The 23754-nt window shown below is 39.8% G+C and overlaps 1 protein-coding gene across 1 annotated transcript; it reads right to left on the bottom strand.

Annotated features, from left to right (window-relative positions):
• Positions 1-246: 246 nt before the first annotated feature.
• On the bottom strand, positions 247-23754 carry LOC140282600 (basic helix-loop-helix ARNT-like protein 1). Its single transcript, XM_072377086.1, has 17 exons — positions 23459-23754; positions 15119-15230; positions 14937-14975; positions 14817-14858; positions 14475-14632; positions 14305-14387; positions 14123-14215; positions 11825-11942; positions 11553-11702; positions 7347-7584; positions 6796-6902; positions 6514-6664; positions 6240-6295; positions 6048-6159; positions 5883-5961; positions 5691-5793; positions 247-3721 (listed from the first exon to the last, which is right to left on the bottom strand). The coding sequence occupies exons 1-17, from the start codon at positions 23499-23501 to the stop codon at positions 3564-3566; spliced, it is 1842 nt and encodes a 613-aa protein (XP_072233187.1). The 5' UTR covers positions 23502-23754; the 3' UTR covers positions 247-3563.

The raw sequence follows: 23754 nt of genomic DNA, 5'->3' as shown, positions 1-23754 counted from the left end.
CAGGAAGGGTGGCGTTCTGCCTCGACAGGCTGAGGGTTGAGAGGAAAGAAAAAGAAGGGACAACAAGTGCCATAACATCAGCCCGGGGATACCTACTAAGAAAGAGAAACACAAGTTAATGAGAACAACAATGTCATCTGTACATGGAGAGTAAAGCGAGCAGAGTGAGGATACTTATGGCATGGACCTTGTACAAATAAAAAGACCAAAACTTTAAAAAATGTTTTTTAAAGAACTTCCGACAAGTTCTGAAAAATACTAGTTTAATGTCAAAGACTTTAGCTTAAATTCCTTGTTACAGCAGACACTTGACAACATTTATTACATACAAATATCAGACATTTTGTCTTTAGAAAGCAGGGCATGTTCAGTAAGCTTTAGTGTCCACTTCAAATGGCACAGATGGCAACAGCAAATATTGTCAGTTCCGCTTTTGAAGCCATAAAGACTGCAGTACTGTTGATTTACAGCTAAACCTTGTCAGAGGCTACATGTATTCAAGGCAATGTAATCACATCAGAATTTCAAGATTTGAGGAACCAGTGATATAACCCGAGTTTTGAAGTTAGGCTAAAATCCACACATCACATGGCCTCACATTGTTAATATCAGTCAACAGTACAATACAGGGGTTGTTTTGTAATCAATAAGATTTCACTTTTTGGGTTCGCTTATACTGACCAGCTGATGAGCTCACAGTAGTTTGATGACATGATCATTCATGATTGGTGCTTCATCCCTTGCTTAAACATTCTGACTCTTTCAAGCCAATGAAGATGTCTCCAAACTGCCTTCCATCAGAACAGCTGCTTGTTAAAAATTGTTGAGATGCTACAAAGTAGAGTTTTATTTTAGAAGAGGGTACTGTGGTACGCTGACATTCAGAGACTGCAAATGATTGTCTTCTCGACAACACAAATCCTATCCCAACTTTTCTGTGCAACAGTAGGCTGTTCAAATACTATTTGGGGGTAACAGGAAGGATATACACATGAAAACACGTTGACCTGACTCTTGTTAGCACTAGAAAACATTCTACCATCACTGATGGGTCCTCCATATTTTCCGAGGTGTTCAGTGGGTCACACTAAAGATGGGATATGTTAAAACATTCTAGGGCATTCTAGTAGCCTTCAGTCAGGCAAACTTTGTATAAAATCCTTCATGTAAAGACTTTCTGCTTCCTCTTGATAGATGTGGTTTTCCCTCGCACTCCCTCTCCCGAATGGAAATCTGAAACCACTGACAAAATACCTTTCTGTGACAAGCTGTTTGGATTCATTAAACCTTTGAAAATAAAGATGTTTCATTGATAGGTTTCTTCAGTCTGGTGGTGGGACAGAATTTGGATGTCGTTTGGTAACCAGCCTACTCCTTATCTGGGGGCTGACAGTATAAACAAGAGTCAATATTCAAGTATTTATGTTATCATAAACAGTTCCTGTAAAGCCTTGGAGCACATTCCCTTGTATTTTTTTCATAGCATTAGCTGTCATTTCAAATGTCATTAAGTGCCAGATGATGATGTGCAACATACATTTTAGCCTGCTAATTATTGGCTTTGCTTAAATGGTCGGGTAATGTTAAGATTCTACACGACTAGGAGTGTACAAAAAGTGCTTTATCAGCTCAGTAGAAGCTCAACTAGTGGCAAACCACACATTTCGGCATCATTTATCAACATTTAGAGTGAACTTTTACTTCTTCAAAATGATACATTGCATATAGTTTGTAGGGTCTTTGGTAGTTGAAATATTAATGTGATTCTGATAATTAGGTGTCAGAATTCAGAAGTGATTCCAAATTAAGTCCCACTTTTTGCATTAACGGACTCAGTAGTGGAGGGCGGCTTCTCTGTAACGCTAGAACCAGATAAGGCTGTCACTTTTTTGAAAATTAAGTTCAGACGAGTTTGAAATAAACATGCAATTCTTCAAAAGCTTTCAAATGTTGTCTCGCTTATATGTGGCATCTCCACTGCCTCACTTGGGTGGCAACCCAAGATCAGAAGGCAAAACAACTTCTACAGGTCTGACGGATTCGTCTATGCAACCTGTGGTCTGAAACACTAGCAGACTGTCATTTTTTTTATTCAAATGGGGTACTGACGTTCGAAATCTCCCCTCGTTTTAACTTCAAAGAAATAGTGACTGTCCTAAACATTAAGGACGCTAATAAGCCGTTAATAAGCCGTTATAATCCAAATCCAAAAAGATTGGCCGTTTTACCTTTTGCAGAAATCACAGATAAATGCTAAGTCAACATTTCTCAGCAATCCATACAAAGTTTCTCAGTCAGAAGAGGCCGACATTGCTCTTCCCTCATCACCTACTGATGCTTTGAAGCTGCAGTTTGATAGGGGACTTATTTTGCAAAAGCATTGTCCACGGGGAAAAAAAAAAAAGTGAAATTGCAATGGCCACTGAAAATGTGGCCCAAAGACTTACACTCTTGCAAGAAAAGGCACACATTTGTACATGCTGCTCGAGTGCTTTCACGAAACGAATGGTGGTAATGTGAGAAATAAAGAGATCATACCGATCCATAGTCTCTACAAATGGAAAATGACAGCATTTTTCGCTGTTGACTCTGTTGGACATGAAGCAGGTTATAGTTCTCATGAATATTACAAAATACCACTAGTTGGTCTTGTGAAACTCATTCTGAAATCATTAAATCTACCATGTGCCTCGATGCTTGCCTTTTCAAAGATTAACTACAAGACAACTCTAGTACTGTATTCTGATGCACCGTGCCATTGTCTGGTTCCTCTCTTCTACGGTAATATTAATGAACTGATGTAAAATTTGTGTGGTTGTACCATCTAAAATGATCAAAATGGAATGTAACTGGACCAGTGGTGATGGCACAAGGCCAGAGGCCCCTCTGTATCAGCAAACTTCTCTTCAGTTAGAAGAGGATAGAGGATAGACGTCCTTCCTTTTTTTCTTTTTCTTTTTTTTTTCTTGAAATTTGTCAAATGGGGATCTTCAAAAAACAGTAAAAAAAAAAAAACAGTCGGACCTTGTAGTGACAGTCATCTCTGTGTACCAAAGGATACACAAACGTCAACGGTTTGAGGAGTTTCTCAACAGCACTGTGCATGGCAGGAGTCTGATTCTTCTTCATGCCTTGGTTGCTGAGGGCTGAGAGCAAATACATTGTTCTGTCGTGGAAAGTCTTGGTTTAGGTCCCCTTCAGATGCTAAGGTGTCACTGAGGAAGACACTGACTCAAAACAGGCTCCAGGAGCACTCTAATCTCATTTTCCCTCAAGAAAGGACCAGGGGACCAACAGGGTCACATTATCTACAAGAAACTAAATTTCCTTTTAAATTAAAAGTGTGACATGTTGCGGCCCGAAGGATAAAATCCATCTTGTTGTCGGCAGAGTTCTGGTGTAAAACTTCTCCATCTCCGTGTTATTACAATTAAGTCCAGCAGGCTTAAATGCGAAAGATCAGATAAGTTTTCACTTCAAAATGAGCAGAATGGTGAAGTTCTCTGCAAATGGCAAGAAACGGCACAAGAGCGAGTGAGAGGGGCCGCAAGTCTTAGCTCCCTCTAAAAAGGCCAGTGTAAATCCTCAAAGTCCCCTGATTGACCCATGTTTACGTCCGTCTCCAGCAAGCTCATGATGACCGCCATGTCTGCCTCATCACTGCTGAAGCTGCTCAGCCCCGGAACCACCATGTTCTCCAAGTCCAGCTGGGACGTCTCACCTAGGTGAAACCAAACAGAGCAGAACTTTGAAACGTTTTTTTTTAATCTTCTTGTCCCTAGCTCTTTCCTTGTTCAGTTGGAATTTAGATGCTAATGTACAGCGTAGATTCCTACTGCATCACATGGTAATGCCAGGTCTGTGTGAGGAGAGACCCCAGGTGTCAAATACCTATTGTCTTTTTCTGCCACAGAGGTATAAAAGCATCTATTTTAACAGTAAATTATTAACTCATTTATTTTTCAAGAGCAGGCCATAAAAGAAGAGTAAATTAGGTCTAAAAATTTGGTTGAAGTTGATTAAAATCTATGTTTTAAGAAATACTGCATCACTGCTTCTTACCTACTTTTTGAAGATGAAATTGAAATTTTAAGATTAGCAGGACTTTAATTTAATATGGAAGGACCCAACCACTGAAGCTACTATAAGCTTTAAGTGTTAGGGCCCACTCCCACAACTTGTGTCATTTGTCATGCATAATTACAGGCATATTAAAATTCCCATTGGTGACATGTAGCCCGTGACATTACAACATTAAAAGATTTGTCTTTATTGGAGGCGATGTCAATTTTCAGTGACCCAACAGGTTTTGAAACCAAAGCAACTGACAAAGAGTTCAAACTGAACTTACAATGGCACATCAACAACTGGTTTATATGACTGCATTCACTGTAGCACATAAGTAGAAGGAGAGAACTTTAAATTACACCTTTTTGCCACCATGTCTTACACACACAAAGTTATGCCATGGCTTCCACCAGGAGTGTTTCGTTGCTTATCCATAAGCAACACACACTTGTTAACAGACATGAAGTTCACGTGGCCCAAGTTGCACCTCTGAATTCTAGTGTTTTCTGTTATTTTACTGCGGAACGGTAGTGTCCATTTGGCACTGAATGCAGAATTTGTGTGAGCAGACCACAATGTATGTCCAAGAAAGGGTACAAGGACGTCGGTAAAACTGATAGAAAATGTTCAGAAGATGTCACAGATGGATTTGTTTTTGGAACGGTGACAGTAAAATATTTAGAGGTTTTACTGTTTTAAGATGTATGCATCCGGAGGTTGGCCTTTCCAATACACTTGCCTTCTCATTGTACGAAAAAGTAGTTTTGAGTTAACTGAGAATACAGATGATACGAGAACTGAGCCACCTTTTATTTTTAGCTTCTTCAAAGGATCAACTGCCCTTTTTCAACCATGATTTAAATTCTATTTTTTAAATTTGGTAAGTAATTCTATTGCAGTGGATACATGATAATAAACTCTATTTCACAAGCTCTTATAGTCTGGCTTTTATTGTTAGGTTTTGGCTGGTCATCTTACAAAGAGCTGTATAGTACGTTAAAGGTAATGTTTGGGATGTAGGGACATCTGGTGGCATTGATTGTAAACTGCAAGAAACAGAAAATCCCCCACCTATCTGTCTCAAACATGTAGGATAAACTGGACAGTGCAAAGAATGAGAGGCCTGTTCTAAAATGAGTCTATGGATTGCCTTTTCTTGGACTACAGCATAAGCTTTTGGTTTATGATGTGATAAAAACACAAAAATGACCTTTTTTCACGAGAAGAAACACAAATTAAAACATAGTCATGACTGTTTTAGTACATTTCTGTCAATTGAGCACACAAATATTACATACTGGAACTTCAACACCATAGTCCTTAATACAGAGCCTTTGGTTAGATAAAGGCAAGAATCTAAAGTAAGTAACGCATTCTAAATCACGCAAAGCAATAGATTTGGCCACTTAGAGATGACCTGCATTTGCCCTTATGTTTGTTTTCATTTAGAGTGCCAGAGCTCAGGGCCCACAGCTGTCAAACACGGGAGGGATCAGCATTGTAGCAATTAGAGTTCTTTACTAACGTTAAATTAAGTCTTTGTGAATGCCGCCCAGTCCCCCAATTATTCTCCCTTACTCAGAGATGAACAGATAAACTTAAGATTATCCAGCTGAGGCTACCTGTGCTTTGTGACGTTTCACCGCTAGCACCTGCTGCTGTCTTTGAGTCAGACTGGGACAGGGACTGTGAAGAGCTGCCTGCTCCCTCCTCACCACTGGATGCCTGCAACAAGCCGTTATACATTAAGACATTGCAAAAAGTCCAAAAGTCCACAGTTGGAACTATATGGTAACTTCCAGAAAGTCACTTACACTCCTGCTGGTCTGTGGAAATTTCTCTTGGATAGAGCCAAATGGGCTTGACGCTCCGCTTGATGGGGATGAGTTTGCCCTGTTAGTAAAAAAGAGGGTGTTGTCATTTTGTTTAGAAAAAGCTCTCTTCATCCTTTAATGTCTACATGATACTATGGAGTGTACCTGTAGGAGTCAATGAGCTCATTGGCGATTTGGGTCCCTATGCTGCCAGCGTAGATCATTGTGCCCACACCAACGGAGAGGCCGAGAATTTCTGGTAGTTGCTTTGTGTCTTCTGAAAAAGCAGAAATGAAACAGAAATCACACAAATGACATAAATATACGTGAGTATAAAGTGCGGCTTGCATTTCTTACCCTGAAGTGCTTTTGAGCTGCCTGCTTCTTCATTATCTTTTGTGTGACCAGGTCCCCTGTTGGTACAAAGGAGTATTTGTGCTTCTTTATTTAAGTCAATGTATATATGTAAGTACTGACTTACATATGAAATCAGCAGGAAAAACAAGTTTTTGACTCTAGTAGAGTGTAATAACTAGAATTGTTTAATCATATGTTAAACATGAGGAGTCAAAGCGCTCCCGCTTCCAGTAATGCTACTGTATCCATACTTATAGAAATAATACATACTTACGAGACAATCCTGTTTAAAGACACGATAAACTCAACTTCTTTGGTCCATGGATTTGTGAAACTAAACCACTGACTTTGGAGCGAAACATAGGAGCCATATTTTGTTTTGAACCTGTAGCGCTGAGTCTCGATCTTTTCTTTGCTTCGAAGAACTGCAGAGAGAGGACATGAGTGTCATACCAAGCACCGTGGAAAGAATTATATAGAAAGAATCAGTTATTTCAACTAAGCGTTTCACTTTTATCATTATAACATAGGGTTAAGTTGGGTTTTGCTTCATCACCTTGCCTGTGATTCCCTGCAAGGTGCTGCAGGTCGTCTTGATGGAAGTATTCGTAGCACGACGTGCCAAGTACCTCCTGCGGTAAGTAACCAATGACTGTTGTAGCTCTAGGAAAAGAGAGGGTAAAGACAGAGTTTAGCAGTTGTGGCTTCTTCGGAGTCTCTCGTCGCTTCTCGGGATTGGGCCAAGATAAACAGCGCCAAGTGAAAATTGCAAAAGAGCCTCTCTTGTACCATTTCAAAGTCACACTCGTGAGAAATGAGATAATATTAGATATAAACTTCGAAATACAAAACATGTAATGTGTAATTACTTCCCAAAAAATTAGAGGAGTCCATCAAGATGCACTGCTTCTTCTGAGAAACAACGGCAAAGACAGAAAGGATTATATCCACTGACAGTTGAATCGACAAATCTCATGCTGTTACGCTCAGAGGCCTCCTCACCACAACAAGCCTCTGCCATTCCTTTCTCAGCGAAACCGTGTATTCAGAGCAAATCCATAGAGGATTAAAGGTGTAGGTGAATGTAGTTTGACATAGGACACTCACTGTTGATCTACAAAAGTGAACTTTCCATCGATTGCACAGCGGGTAATGAACTCAGTGGCTTTGATGTTGATGTCTTTGGAGGGCTGGTGGGAAACATGAGTGAGGAGGCGGCACACCGTCACCAGGCAGTTCAGGCTGGAGGTTTCCTTGTCAGCGGGGTCACCATCTGGGTCCAGCTGGCTGCTTGGCCAACTCCGCATGTATCCGGTGCAGTGGAGTGTACAGTATTTGTATGTGTCTGTGGACAGATAAAACATTTTTTTAACATTTCGGAACAAAATATCTATTAATGCAAATGGTATTTCTTAAGAATAATAATGATGCCCAGCTGGGCTGTCGACCACAGCATCATCTTCATTGTTAAGAGTCTTAGACTGCAATTAAGGACTTATTTCTTCATTTATTACACTCATTCCTCACCAACAGAACATTTTCCACCTTTTCCTCCTTAAATATTCGGCACAGTTGTGACATCCCTCAGTGGTAAGTCCTTTCTCCCCCATCATGCTATCTCTATGCCAGCTTATTCAAGACTCTAATGTACTTTACCATTTTTAGATGGATGACACTCAGTTGTACATTCCAGGAAAAGCCACAGAACCCAGTAGCTTTGCAAATCTCACTTCATGTCATTTCTTTCAGCTGCTGCTATCTAAAAAGTTTGCACTCTTTAGTCTACTCTCCCCAGGACTAATGTAAGTCAGTCAGGGCTCTTGCAGTTAGACTCATTACTGGGACTCTCTGGATTGTTCTCCCTGTTAGATTTTGTATTGATTTCAAAATCTTTCTGCGCATCTTCAAAGACAAAGATGGTCTTGCCCCCAAATAAATCTCAGACTTATTGACCTGGCATGTTTCCTCCCAGTCTTTGAGATCTGAATATTGTGCCTCACTAACTACAGTTTACTACAAAGGGAGATCAAGTCTTTTCTATTAGAGCCCCCATTTTGTGGAACCCTACCCAGTGGAGTCAGTCTCCAGCTATCTTCATCCCTCCTCAAAACTTTCAAAAACATTTTTATTATCATGTTCTTGCAAACACCATTTGACCTAAACCACCTTTTCCTCTCTTCAAGAAATTTGCAACATTGTTAAGAAAAGTGCCTTACAAATAATACTTTATAATCATTATTAGTAGTAGTAGTAGATCGGTATAGGTAGATATATTTGGATCACTGTAGAAATAAGATTCTTGTGTAATTTCTTAAATTAATGTATCTCATCTTGTTTGTGTTGCATGATTATTAAAGTCAGGTGCATTTCGCTATTATTACCCAAGTGTTTGTCCATTTTACTGTTTGAATTATAAGATTTCTGTATTGACACTATTTGGATAAGGGTGCTACATGTGTGTGTTTTGCGGTGGAACATAAGGGAGTCGTATCGACAGCTTTCTAAGTTTCCTTCTGAATACTCACTCTTACCTTTCAAGCTGTATCATATTAAAGCTGGGATCACCTCGTAAACTTCTGCCTCAGAGGAAACAGGAGGGCACCATTAATTTGAAATATGTTATTCTATGATTCACTTTAGTATCTTTCAAACTGAAGTATAGAACTTTTAGGCTGATAAGCCAAGCTAAATGGCAACATTGGAAGATATATTTTCAAATTTCAAAGTGATCTTACATTATACAATTTATTGCAAGCCTATTCCGTTAGCAACCCAGGGACCAAATCTGCCATTTACACAATCTCAATCTGTCTCTTAAAAGATGTAAAGACAGACTAAACGAGGGGCGGCTGTGGCTCAGTGGTGAGAGTGGGTTGTCCCACTCTTACTGCTCAAAGATTGGTGAACTGACAGCTGGAGGGGTGGCAGTCCACCTCCTTGCCATGGCCGAGGTGCCCTTGAGCAGGCACCATACCCCCATGCTCCCCCCGGTGCTGTGAATGGCTCCGCACTGCTCCAGTGTGTGGCATCTGTGTCCATGAGTGTGTGACCCTGTGCATGTGTGTGTTCAACAGGTCCAACCTGGATGGGTTGAATGCAGAGGAGTAATTTTGTGTATTTCGTGTATCTACATGACAATAAAGTCTTAATCTTAAACATAGATAGGAACCAGTAACTTTTTAACTGTGATACAACATATAAATAGTAGCAGCTCTACTCTCACTCATGACGCAGCCCTGGCCCTGCCTTTCCCTCTACAAATATCAGCTGCAGACTCCCTTAAAGCTTCTCCTCAATTTTAAAAACTTAACTTTGTTACTATATTTATTCTAAAATCAGCATAGAATCTGAAGACCTCTTAATACTAAGATATCTAAAAAATACATGACTATTCTTTCTAAAAAAAAAACAAGATACAGTACAGCTATTAGGCTTCATCAACTACTCTTAGCTGAGTGGTACTTCAAAAAGGTTAAACCAGGCCATCTAAAAATCTGAAGAATTTAGAAAAGTTCAAACTAAAAGAAAAAATGGAAATGAGATTTTGTGCATATCAAAAAATTCTACTTTTGTCCAAATATAAAATATTACATTTTCAATTTATAAATACTAAAAAAAACAAAGGAGGGAATAAAGAAAAAAAACATTTAGATTAACCCTAGCTGTAAGAATCACTTTGTAAAATCTGTCCCTTTTAAATAATCAATAGTAAACTGCAGGTATTTTTAATGCTGAAGGTGAAACCAGTTCCCCGCATGAGTACAGAAACAAAAGAAAGTTCAAATTAACAAGTATTTCGTGATTCAATAAAAGTTTCCTTTTGTGAAAACTTTTAATAGACTGTTTTTATGTGATTAGCAATGTTACATGATAATAACATGATAATAGCATGATAATGTAACATGATCATAACCAATACGAAATCAAATAAAAAAGTCAGTAAAACTGTTGACTTGTAGTAAAATTCAAAAGTAAGAAGGGTTCTGTAGTGCAGATTTTGTAGTGCAGTTTCTGAGATTTGCCACCAGCCACCAAGCCTCCAGTTTGTGCTGTCTTTGTCAGTTTTTACAGAAGTTCAGTTTGGACCATCTTCCTTTTTTGTGGTTACACAATGATTACACTGATCCTGCGCAGGACAATGTTTTTCAAATTGTGGCATCTTATATGAGGAAAAAAAAGCCAAAGACTGAATCCTTCCCAATAGGAAGTCACTCATTAAAGCTGACCTACATGGAAAAAAGTTCATTCATTTGGTTTGAATATGCACCAGCCTGCAGAGGTGAAAATGTGCAACATACTATCATTTATACCTGCTAAGTCTCACCTATTTTTGCAGCATTTGGAGAAAGAATAAGAAGGATCACAACCCATTCACACCAGCCCTCAGGCACCAGATCTCAGATTCTGATTTTGTATTCTCCTGGATGCAAGCAGGGCATAAAATGGTCACTGCATTTACATGTTTTCCTCCAGTCAAAATACTGACCACATTGCAGAGAAAAGTGTTTGGTACACATCTTCTATCATCTTCTTCATCTGTTTGGGCCTAAGACTTAACACAGCTGTTCTCAAAGCTGCACAGAATCAGTTAAATTAAGTGCTCTCAATAGGGCGAGGTAACAAAATGTCGGGAGCTGTGCATTTGAGAGGGTCATTGTGTTTCTCCACATGTTATGTTTATCTAAACTGTCTCTGAGGTCATATTTCAGAGAAAAGACAACTTTCTGTATTTTAGAAAATATTTCAGCACCATTTTTATCCCACATAGCCTCCAGAACAAGCAGAGCATGTTTTACTGCACATTCATCTCAAGTTGGCCATTAGATAAAACATGATGGTGATGTTTTTTTGTTAACTAAGTTATGACAAGGTGTAAAATGTTATGTGTTTCTGTTAGTGCGAGGTTGTATTTACTTAATTATACGACTTGGTACGGACTAAATGGTTTTCTTTATTATGATCTGATACGTAAAACCTGAGAATCAAAAGACTGCATACTTCTTGCATGCTCTGGGAGTTTTTGAAGGCGTTTTTATTCAGTTTCCCTACCACAGGACACTGAATAAAAGGAGCAGCTGAGCCGCACCAGAGCAACTGGTGGTCATATGAACTTGTCTCTTTTCAGAGAAAACACACCACTTGTATTAGCTGATAAACATCAGCTGTTTCGGTCATGCCTAACAATCACACTCCCACCCACAAGCAGTGTTGCTTTCAGCCAACATGTCACATGTACGACACAGGCGTGCCGCACTGCCACTATAACCTGATGTGTCATCAGTAAGGGGGGAGCCAACTCTAGTCTTTACCGACCTTTCTTTTTAGAGGTACAAGGCAATGAGTGCTTGTCTTCATGCTTCCCAGCAACCCGACTGTGCTTCATGCGACAGAAGAAAGATCGCCGAGCTCCAGTTGTCAGGTGGGACATCCTGACGGGGGGCTCCGACTGGATGGGAACTCCAGCTGCACACAAAAGAAAATGGAACTTGTGACTGTGACTCACACCAATTTTCAATTTGTTTCAATTAATCTTGCTCCCATGGCAATCAGTTATCCTTAATTGTTATTTTTGTCAGCAGTCTTACTTGTTGCATCAATGAGGCGTTGGCGAGGAAGCATCTCTGAAGATGACAGCTGTTCCTTCACCTTGTTGATGTCTTTGTGGTGGATGAAATCAAACAAGCTCTGCCCAGTCAAATCCAACTGTAAATAAAAGCATACACCTATGTAAGCTCTTTTCCATATTTATAAGTTGTTTTCACACGATTATGTGTTCACGACAATTTATGTGAAGACGGAGATGTAAATTCAGAAAACACAATATTCCACAGAACACTTATGAAACAGAAAACGTGTTTATGTAGAAAAAATTCATATCTATTTTTGGTTTTCTTGTTATCTTTCCAACAATTCTGTTGTTTTTTGTTGTTAAACGTTTAAACGTTTGCTGCTTTGTTGTTTTTTTCTGAAAATCTGTGCGTGTTTTTTCTGATGTTTACTTTTGAACTATTCTGTCGCTTTTTTTCTGTTTCGTTATATTGTCACAAATTTTCTTGTGTTTTGCATTTTAATGCCTCCACAGAGAGCAGATGCAGAGTCTAAAAGGAGGTCCAAAAAATGAAAATTTGTTTTAAAAAAAAGTTATCAGATCAGAGTTGTTGATGACTAATAAAGTATTCTTTCTTTTCCATTTATTCAACTTTTCATTTCAGCTGTTCTGAAGTTACTTTTTCATTTATTTGATGTAGTGCACGTGTATAGCTGATAAAACATCATTTCCATTTTCTTTTCTCCAATGTTTACTGCACCAATGCTTGTGGAAACCATCTAGCACTTCCTCTGCTAAATGTTCCACTCTGTGAACTAGATATTTTATGTATCAGTTGGAAAACTAAGCTTAACTTCAAGAAGTAACCAAACACACTGACACAAACCACCTTTTAGCTTGTTAGCACCCCCGCTGCATCTAATTTTTTTTTTATGAGCAAAGATAAAAGATTTTTTTCACAGCAAACTTTTTGATTTTCCAGAGCAGGAAAAACAGTCATATTTGATAATGTCGAAAACAACTACAGACAATTCAAAATGTCTTAAGTGACAAAGGTCTTTCGGCTGGAATGTATGTTAGCTAACTGGATAGCTAAAATTAAGGTTGGCAAGGCCAAAGGAGGAGGAAAGGATTCTGAGCAGACATTCTGTATCTATGAATGCACCGTGCTACGTGACATGCCAAATCCATGACACACTATTTTATCCGAATATTTGCATTTTAAGCTGAAGACATGTTTTTAAAGAACACATTTTGCTCTTTTAGAGTTTTTCTCTTTCCCTCTGTGTAGCTTTTTCAGCAGTCACACGGCAAACCGTGAAACAGTTGTGTAGATTTCTATTGATTCATTGTCTACAGGCATGAGTTTCTGTGGGCTATCTTTACTTATAACTAAACACAGTGTCGTAGCATTTCATAAAATAGTCACATTTTGAATGTTGCATCACTTTTATCAGGCTAAAAAAAGGGACTGAGGGATGGCACAAAGCACCCAACTGCCAAGAGAGAGTCAAGATTGCGTCCCATCTTAATCTTTGTCACCTACAAGTAACTTCTCTTTGAAATGTTTATTTTGCTTTCAGTCATTGTTGCTTTCAAATAACTTTATTTCTAAGTGTTCTTTTTGCTTTCACTTGCTATTTCATCTGTATTATACAGTATTTTACTGTATTTTACTTAACTATTTGGTTAAGGTTAGGTATTTAAAACAAGGTGGTAAAGGTTAGGAAAACATTGTGCCTTGATTTAAAAGTGACTGTCACGTATCGTATCAAAATATCCTTTTCCTGGACTACTGGCTCTCAAAACCGCTACATAAACACACACGTCCTGTACACACAAACTAGACGTCCTACTGAAATACTTCACAAGTTGTGCTGGATGGCACAAAGATAAAATAATTTTTTATATTCATCAGCACAAACACGCAGTTTCCTGTTAGGTTCATCATTTTTCTATGAGCATTTAAAAGGGGTGCCAGGTAAAAAAGTACACTTTGAAATAGGCTAAGGCTAATTGATAGCTCCTTCAAATGTTTACTTAAAAGATTAAGACACATACATTTTTATTTTCTTTTAATTTTTTTGTCAGATATTTCCATCACGAACCATATTACAACTTTTATTCAGTTTTATTTGTTTTGGGGCTTCAGTGTACGCCTTTTCTGCAAAACTTTAGAAATTCAAAAGAGAGAAATACACGAGTCACACTTATGTTAAATGTTTTGCAGCTTGACCAGATCGATGTAACAAAACGCACTGCAGCTTTGCTCTTTCTCCCAGTATAAGTAATGAGAGAGCAAAAAAGCTAAATGTGTGACAGAAATAAAACACACCGGGCTGAAGTTGAGGATCTTGGAGACAGACTCTGAGATGAATAGGATTTTCGCCCGGTCACAACTTACAACTAACAGAAAACCATCCGCAGCCTGCGAGATATATAAATAGGCAAATTAACACAGAGATACACATGTATGTAATCAAACCAGACTAGTCAGGGTTGTACATGAGCAACTACCCGGAGCAGAAGGTGCCTAAGGTCATCATGAGGCAGGATGGAAGGCTTGCAGGTGGTGTCTGTAAAGGCGCTGCTTGTTCCAACTGAAAACACAGGAGGATAAGCTTTCAGACTGAGCAAAATCCTCATCACTGGTGTTCTTAATTGACAGGTGGTGGGTAATGAGTTACCTTTGAGGGCTTTCAGGTGTTGTACAGCTTTCCGTAGCACGGTGAGTTTGTCAAGTTTTCGAGCCATGGGCTGACAGGCAGGGATCATGACAGACAGCTCGTCAATGAGATTGTTCATTTTGTCCCTCCGACGCTTTTCAATCTGGCGGTGAGGCTCCCTGTGGGTACAGACATCTTTAAAGCAGTCTATACCGCGTAACTTGAAAGAAGACTTCATATTCACTACCAGTTTCTATCTTTTTTTTATTCTAGGGAATAATTATATAGCAAAAAAAGGAGAAATCGAAGCTCCAAAACAGCTTTTTTTAAGTTTATGGACATCATAATTATATAGAATTTCACCTGAAACATTTCATCTTGACTTGCTGATCCTCCCCTTCCGATCTGTGAATAAAATAACCCATTTTAATCTAATGCCTGTATCTTCACTTATGATAATATGAAGCTCAGGGGTCAGTGTACCTGCTGAGGTCATCGTCCATTTGGAGGTCAAGACTTTGCCTGTAAGATCAAATTGACAGTGTGCATAATTTAAAATGACATAAGGACAATGTGTGCCTTTTACAAGTATCACATTTATGAAAAATATCTGAGTAAGATGACACCAAGTTTTTGAATCTTCACAAACAACAAAACACTCTTACTGTACATGGGTGTCTGACCTCCCCTCCATATCTCCCTTTCGTTTCCTTGGAAGTTCGACAGCTGACATCAAGCATGCTGCTTGGCTCAGCCCATCCTCCTCTGCAGCTCGATCTGATACAAGAAAACAACCATCACAGGGATGCGGGAGACTATAAATTAACATAACCTAAAGCTCTCTAATAGTGCAGTCTTGCAATACGTTTAAAATAAGAATGACCAAATGAATGAGTGAATGAGGAAATAAATCAAAAGTTAGGGTTAGGGTTTTCCCAACCCCATCGTTCTGCCAAGGCAATGTGTCCCTTTCCTTTTAGGGATGGTCAGATGATAGTGGTCATCTAGCGCTTCAAATGAAGTGCTGGTGGCTATTTGGGTGGGGTAGGGCCAAGTTATAAATGGGGGGGATTGGGATTGGCTTCAAGGCTTAATCCCCATTCCTTCCACATTGCCCTGTTTTGCAGGCATAGGTGCCCCTTTTCTTTTGAAGACTACAGTAATGAGTAGTGGTCATAGATCAATCCAGATAACCCCCAATGCCAAGTTGAAGGGCTAAATTACCACTATTCCTTGATCCCCAAGAAACAAGAGTCATCTTATCCCTGCAAACGGAAGGGTAGGGCCAAGAGATTGGGCCTTGCTCTACCAGTGGGGTCATTTTGAATTACCAAGGTAAGGATGATGAAACTGCCGTTCCTATTAAGAAAAAGTGCAAAAGTATCATCAATATTTACAGGAAATAGTTAGGGTTTATTGTCTATTTTTAATTTAGCGCCTATTTGTATCAAAGAGCATACAATTTTGTATTATCCTCCAGCCTTTAGCACACTGCGGTACATTGAGTGAGAGGAACAGATGGCAGAAGTTTACAGCAAGCTAACAGGTTAGAGCTAATGTGTTTAGAATTGCCATTGCTATAAATAATCATAATTTCCATGATTAACACTGATCTGCAACAAAATTCACACCACTGAGAGGAAGAGTGAATATAATGATTCTATCCCAATTATCAAGGGGTGGGATTTATCAAGCAGAACGTGTGCAGCGAGGCCTTTGCTGGAAGCAAGAAAAATAGGTAGGTGTATGGATCAGAGTAACTTTGACAATGGCCACATTGTTATGACTACACAGATCCGAGATCTCTATGTTCACCTGGACAATGGAACAAGGAAAGTAAATTTCCTGGTTTAATGAGTAGCGTATCCTTTTATGTCGTTTGAACAGTCAAGAGCGTTGTTAACATAAAAGAGAAATTCCAGCAGGACATGCATCGCCTGTACAAATACAGGCTATGTAGTGCTTTGAGCTATGATATGTTGCAGAACCTTGTGTCTTGGTATTCACTTGGATGTCACTTTCATTGTACCAGCAACCTAAACATTTTTGCAGGCTTTTGGCAACATTGTTCCCAAATCACAATGGCCTCTTTAAGTCTAATTATGCCCCCCAAAGGAACTGTTTCGTAATGGTTTGTAGAAGATCACAAATAGATCAAAGTGTTCAACTGACCCTTGAATTCCTCACAGCACCGTTCGATTCAGCACGTGTGGGAAGTATGGAAAAATATTTATGATCCATGAGGGAATTCATGTCTCATCCCAGTAAACGAAAAAGGATCCTAGGAAGTTCTCCATACGTTGTTGTATAGGGTTCCCTTTTTGTTACAGGGACATTATTTGTAGGACATTCAAAATTATAAAGTTAAACTGCTGGGAACTGAAAGCCAGGAGTCCATTTTTACCCCTACAGGTAAAATAAGAAAACGGGATCTACTGCGCCAAAAGAGGAAAATCCCCTTAAGGTACAATATATCTCATTCACAACGTCACACGGACACCACACAACAACTTTTTATGCATGTCAAAAATATCTCGCTAACATCCCACTCAGAACATTGTACAGGGAACCAATGGCAGCGTCCATATGCCATTTATGGCCTAGCACACATCATAAATCCAGGGATCATCCATTATTCTCTGCACCTATTTTACCGGCAATAAAACTGTGCCCAAAAGTGAGATCAGTGCCAACTTGTTGTGGCCAAACTACACAAGAGGTAATAATACTCACAAATACTATACTATACAAATAAAACTGCCACTTAAGTATTCTTTCGTTAGTTTGCTGTGTGTGTGTAAGCTCTAAGGCCTACTACAGTATGCTCCGTCCTATTGTATGCATATGCATATGCTCCATGGTTAGTGCTTATTACGGATTTCAAAAGAGGCATAACCCGTGAAGGAGGGGGGTGCAGTGGAGTCCGATGCGTCGCTCCATACCCTAACACTGGCTACTCTGATGAGAGATGGAAATTCGTAACGGGAAACAGAGCTTTTGTACTGCAATTCTATGGTATTAAGACCAAAGCAAGCGAAAGGCATTTCATCAAAACCTCAGGAAATCAAATAAAAAAAAAGCCATATTATTTCTCCTTGAAAGGATCTACTGTTAACATATTTGCCTAATACCACAGAACACATTCAGGGACCTTGTAGAGTCTCCAAGCTGTTTTGGCAGCAGGAGGTGGACATCTTGAGGAGTAGTTTTTGAAGTGGGGAGCAGTTACCATAAAAGGCTTATATCTCAGTTTGGAATATTCAGCTATGGGACTGTGGAAAACTGGTAAAACCACCCTCTCCTCCCTCACTCATACACACTACACACACACACACAGACAGAATCACACTGATAATGCCTCAGCTCAGTCTTGTTCTGTAGTCATCTGTTTCCAGGCAAATTCTCAATGCATTGGCTGAAAGCTGCCGTTGAACGGCGCCAAACCCCTATCAGTGCTGACAGTTAGGAAGTTTAAAAGGCACGTGAGAGTAAATGGGGTATGGGCTTACCTAATGCTTATATAATGCTGTAACACTGACCTACTTCCTTGTCAGGACTGCATACTTTAAATTGTGACATCCATTTGGGGAAAAAAACTGCAGATAAAAGTGGAGAAAGCTTTTCAACGTGACTGTTAACCAGAAATGACTCACATGCTCCATTTTTTTCTCTCTCTAAAGGGAGAAAAGTAAGTGGGATCAATTTAAAAACTACTGGATCTTTTTTGTAGCATTTTTTTTTAGTATTGACTGTGCTACTAAGAAATTACAAGAGGCTTTGAGCTTTAAAATCTATCCTCCACTTTTCCAGTGTTAAGCTGTGTGAATAAAGCTTAGAAGTGAATGAGTCTGAAAGGTCACAGGGATCCCATTCTCAGGCACAAACAAGCCCAACTCACGAGAGAATTCAATCAGAAGTGGGGTGAATTTGAATGATTTTGACATCATTTCCTTTAATCACTCCAGTGGAGTTTAGTGGGTCATCACTGACACAAATTTGGAGTGTGGGAGTGTGGGAGTGAGGGAGTGAGGGCTTGCTGACTCTCCCTTCTGCCCACCACAAACTCTCCACCGCTGATGCTGCACAACACGCTGCCTTCTCTTGTCACACAGTGTTTCCTGTTTGTCGTTCAGGAAATGTTTCGTTGGGAACCTGCGTGACCCCTGCCAGCTTACTGGCATGACATCTAGGAAGCAAAGCCTCCTGCTTTGAGCCAAGCCAAGCACACGATCAGACGGCCGGCATTCTGAGTCACGCCTGAGCCAGAAAGCACCCGTCGTGACAGGAGCACTGAGAGGCCAAGCCTGCAGGTCAGCATGTGACATACCATGTTACCCAAACACACGAGCACACTGCTGGTGACACTGCACAGCAGCACCTCTGTGTCTTCACGTGCACATTTAATCCCACTTGAACAACTTCAAGGTATTTGATGGCGAACAAAAAATGACCTGATTTGGATTTTGATGACACACAGTGAGGAGTCACTATAACACACGTAATGTCAGCGCTATATCCCACTTCAAAACAATATGAACCAGCGCGAGCTCCCAAAGCACAAGGCCAGTATAAAAAAAAACAATAAATGGATTCACAACTGTTCAGACTACACAGAAGTTGGCACTTTTATCTTCATAATGCCAATTCAGCATGACAACAAGTAGTCATCACTGGGACAACAATCCCCACTGAGCACACACTGAGCATCGCAGCTAACATCATTAAACACAACACTGTTCAGTAAACACACACACACACACAACTGAGTGTGTTTAGTCTGCTGCAGTACAGGCCATTCCTGCCTATAAAAACCACTACTGCAATATAGTCATTTCCCTTTATGAATTATTAAAGTATATTTGAATTTAATTTAATTGAACTATCATTTCTAACAAATCTTATATTCCCCACTTTAAAATGCTAAAATCAAGACTAAATTTGTGTTAACCTACATACAATTATTACATGCAGACAGCTTCTGATCTGCTTTTAGAATTTTGAGTTTTACAACTTGAATCTAAGCACTCAATAGGTTTGTAGATTTTCTGCCTCATTCCAGTATCACAATTACTTTGTTTTATCTTTTTTTTATTTATGAAATAATACACACAGCTTTAAAAACACTGCGTACATAAAGTGTCGTCAGCAAATTTAGAAAGTAAAAAAGAAAATGCCGAACCATGTTCTGCTGACAGCTTTTACAAAGAGTTCAACGGCCTGTTAATAAACAGATGAAGGAGCCGTATTTATGTCATCTCACTTTTTGTAGTTGTTCGAACACCATTTCTTCCAACGCCTGTACCAACAATGAAAAATAAATAGACATATGAGGAAATAAATAATTAAATACATATGTTTTTCCATTTTTAATTTATCTATGTATTTACTTTTTACTTACGTTTATTTTTTTTATTCCCACACTTGTTTTTCATTTCCACTTTTATTTAGTCATGTATTTCCACATGTATTCATTAATTTATTTGATCCACTTTTCCTAATCTATACATATTTATTTTCCCACTTTTCCACATTATCATTTTTCTTCACCCTTTTTTTATGGTAATAAGGTGGGCGTTACTAACCTTGGTCTAAAGCATGATTGGTCATCTACGAGAAACAGTGTCAACCAATCAGCTCTCAATAAATCCACAAAACCAACTGGCTCTGCCCTACTTCTTGTGAGAGATAATGGCTCCCTGTCAGGAGATTTCTGGTGAACTAAAGCAAACTGCTAACTTAGCTCAGAATAACACAGTCGGTGATGAATATTTATTGTTTGTAGTGTTGTAGATACTGTGGCTGACCGAATGATTATGTTAGCTGCACACACAGACAGCAGTTGACCTTTTGGTGTTCCAAAATTTGGATAAAGTCCAATATCATTGTTGGATAGCCGGTGTTACGGTTGAACCTGCATCAATGCTAACTGGTGACCTTCAGCTCAATGCATCGGTGGTTGCTGGTAGCTTCAGGAGCTGTAGGGAAACTGGAAGAGGCCGCTTAGCTGTCCTGCTCAATGCCGTGTTGTGTGTGTCACATCAAAACCTAAACGTTTGCATGTTTGATTGGAATGTGGAGTGTGTTCAGAGTGACCCATAAGCGTTGTTGCAGGTCAGCAGGACCAACCGAGAACAGGACGAGTGGAAGAAGCTCTCAACACCATCCCCTATTTCATTCAATTTCCAAACTACCGGAAATTCCGGACTATACGCCGCTACGCTAGTCTTTTTTCCAAGACTGTGAGCATAATACGGTGCGGCTAATATATGTTTTTTCTCTTTTTTTTCATGCCGCCAAAAACATTTTGCCTCAAACATTAGACCAATAAAATCAAAAGTAGTGGTCCAATGAAATTGTGCAATAAATCAAACACTATTAGATTATTGTAAATTGGTCATTTGTACCCACCCTCAACATGGGAAACAGATGAAGAAATGCATAGGATGCAGCTTTTAAATTAAAGGCGATCAATCTGAGATGAGATTGTGAGAGAAGAGACTGAAGTGAGTGACGAAGTTCTGAGGTGTTCAATTCGGACACTGAGGAAGATGACTTTGATGGATGAAGAAGGCGATCAATCACTTTTCCTGGTAGGCTACTGTCTTCTTTTTTTTACCAGCGTGTTGCAGGCAAAAGGCATTTACGTCACGTATTTGTGCGTTACCATAGGTATTTAAGTTAAAACCATCGGTATTACAGGCACTGTTCAGGAACCATATCATGTTACCATATGCATTTAATTAAAAGTTTAAAAATCCTCACGTGTAACATCTCATAAATATCTCATAGGACACCCGCGGCTCATAATCCGGTGCGGCTTATTCTGTAATAATGTGCGTTGCATATGAAGTTTTGTGTAAGTGCACATTCGCTCAGGTGGACAACGAAGGTGGGTTTGTTTGTTTTTGTCTTTTAAATTTGATTCAACTTTACTGTCATTGCACAGAGTACAAGTACTGAGCCGTTCAGCATCTAACCAGAAGTGCAAAGAAGCAGAAAGTATCTTCATCTTCTCACGCGTTCAGCTATTGAAATCATTTCAGAGGCAAGGTTCATCAGAGGAAATCATGCTGCAGAAGTTGAATATTTAGTGTCTTGTTTCATTCTGTTCACCACAGCGTGAGGTCGGTGTGCTTGGAAATTTGACAATCTGAGGCAGCTGTGGGACACAGTCACATTATTCCAGAGCCCCGAGAAACGTAAGCACGAGTGCTGGACTTTAGGATTGATACAGAGAAGTCAAGCATGAAATCCTACACAGTTGCAGAACAGTACAGTATGTTCTTGGTTGTTTCTGGTTGAAAGAGCAACAGTGCAAGAACCAAAACTCCAGAGACAGTGTACCAAAGACTTTATGATACTTTGAAGCTGTCACAGTGAGTAATCAGTTATAAATTACATGTTATTTCAGTACAGAACTGTTCATATGGAGGAAGAACTTTACTGAGCAGAGCTGACTTATCGCTGTCACTTTTAGTATTAGAAATGTATCAGGACTAATCCACTTTTTCTGTAAATATACAGCGTAAAATTAGAGGTAAGATCCATTTAAGTTCTTCATTTATTTCCAAAGCAGAAACTGACCAACATGTTTGGCTCTAAAACTGTGCTGACAGAAACTGAACCAATTTTTCCACCTTAACATAAAGCTATTGGGTTTTAAAAGATAACAAAACCAAGTGTGTTTATAAGACTTGCCATGGAAGATTATACAAACAATTGTGCTTTAAATGTTTCATTTTTAGAGCTTTCAAAACCAATGGATGTGCAATGGAACAGAAGGTCATGTTGCAGGTGCTGTTCTACAATGGACTGTTGGCTTTTCCACATAGTTTCTTCTCATAGTAAGAGCCAGTGGTCATAGGACTAATATCTATACCAGCTAGTGCGAAGTTTTCCTCCTACGTTTGGCTTCCTTCATACCCAGATATAAGTATGGATGTCAAAAAATGGTGTCAGGCACAAAAAATACAAATAAATGATGGCACACAGTTATCAGAAATAAAATGCTCCTCTCTAGCATTTGTTCTTTAGCTCACTATGTGGGCTTGGGAGGTTTTCATCCTTTTCCATTGGTCTCCTGGTTGGTCTTCTGGGTCTGGTTGAGGTGCTCAGAGGCGGGCAAGAACCGACTACCTCCCTCTGCTGCTCAGCTAAGGCAGCGCTGCTGTAGCCTACTGATCTACTGACCCAAATTCAGAAGAAGCCGAATGAGGAAGAATACCCTGACAAAACTCATGAAGCCATGTGACTTACTGAGCTTCTCGAGGGCAAGTTCGGTGGTCAATTAATCAAATATTCTAAAATACTTAAGCGGGTTGGGAAAGATGGCTAACAAATTAACTAAGTAGGTAATTATCGCAATACTACGACAACGACTACTACTACAACTAATAATAACAACAATAATAATAAAGGGGAAATGCGTCCTTGTGGAAATGGTGACGTGTTTCAAAGTCTAGTCGAGTTTGTTAGGAGTATTCCCCACCGAAAAAGAAGCAACAAGGCTCCCCCACCCTACCCAGCTCCACCGCCATCCTCCACGCGCATCCCCCCGGAGACGAGCACGTAGTACGGAATGATGAATGGACAGACCGCTGCAGTCGACTGAGCGCGCGACAAGACAATTCACCGGCAACCGGCATTTTTAGTGTCCGGGTAAATGGACAACTGTGTGGGAGCGTTGGTGTATCCAAAAAGCTACTTTGGAGTTCCTTTCGTCACGAGTCAGCGGTCGCGTGTGCTGTCAACAAAACGTTGGATAAAAAACAAGTATTTCGAGTAAAACCTAACTTACTCCAACGTGAGTCTAGTGTAGTTCCGCGAGGTACTAAAGGCTCTATTTTAAAGAATAAATAAAGAAGTAACGTCTGAAAATATAGCACTGGGTATTCATGTTGCATGAGAAAGAAGAAAAAAATTCTAGTGATTGATATAAAAAGTATCTAAATGTCATTCAACACCACACCTCTATCCACCGCATAAGGCCCTCCAAACCCCCCTACCTGCCGGTTTGTCCGCCGTCCCGTCAGAGCCCCCGGCCGACATGCCTACGGACTGGAGCCGGTGTACCCGGTGAAGGCTACGGAGCGCCGCAGCGCAGCCACCAGCTGTAGTAGTAAAGCATAGAGGAGGAGGAAAGGAGGGAGCTTCGTAAAGCCGGGGAGTTGTATAATTGACTTCATTTTTTTTTCTCTCACCCTCCTCCTGGCTCAGCTATGTTTTTTTTTGTTGTTTTTTTTTTAAGCAGGCGGAGGGGGTAGGGTGAGGGGTGGGGTCAGAAACGTGAGGGACGAGTGTG

This window comes from Leuresthes tenuis, unplaced genomic scaffold, assembly GCF_036924035.1.
Source record: "Leuresthes tenuis unplaced genomic scaffold, fLeuTen1.0.hap1 SCAF_23, whole genome shotgun sequence".
In the NCBI taxonomy this organism is placed as follows: domain Eukaryota; kingdom Metazoa; phylum Chordata; class Actinopteri; order Atheriniformes; family Atherinopsidae; genus Leuresthes; species Leuresthes tenuis.
The sequence above is the reverse complement of the archived record's forward strand: the minus strand, read 5'-3'. Positions and strand labels throughout refer to the sequence as shown.

Excerpts from the sequence above, each read along its gene's own strand:
- LOC140282600 (XM_072377086.1), bottom strand. The coding sequence starts at position 23,501 with ATGTCGGCCGGGGGCTCTGACGGGACGGCGGACAAACCGGCAG. Across the intron at positions 14,859-14,936 it reads ATGGACGATGACCTCAGCAG|ATCGGAAGGGGAGGATCAGC; the intron begins GTACACTGACCC and ends TTTTATTCACAG. Across the intron at positions 14,633-14,816 it reads GTCAAGATGAAATGTTTCAG|GGAGCCTCACCGCCAGATTG; the intron begins GTGAAATTCTAT and ends CTGTACCCACAG.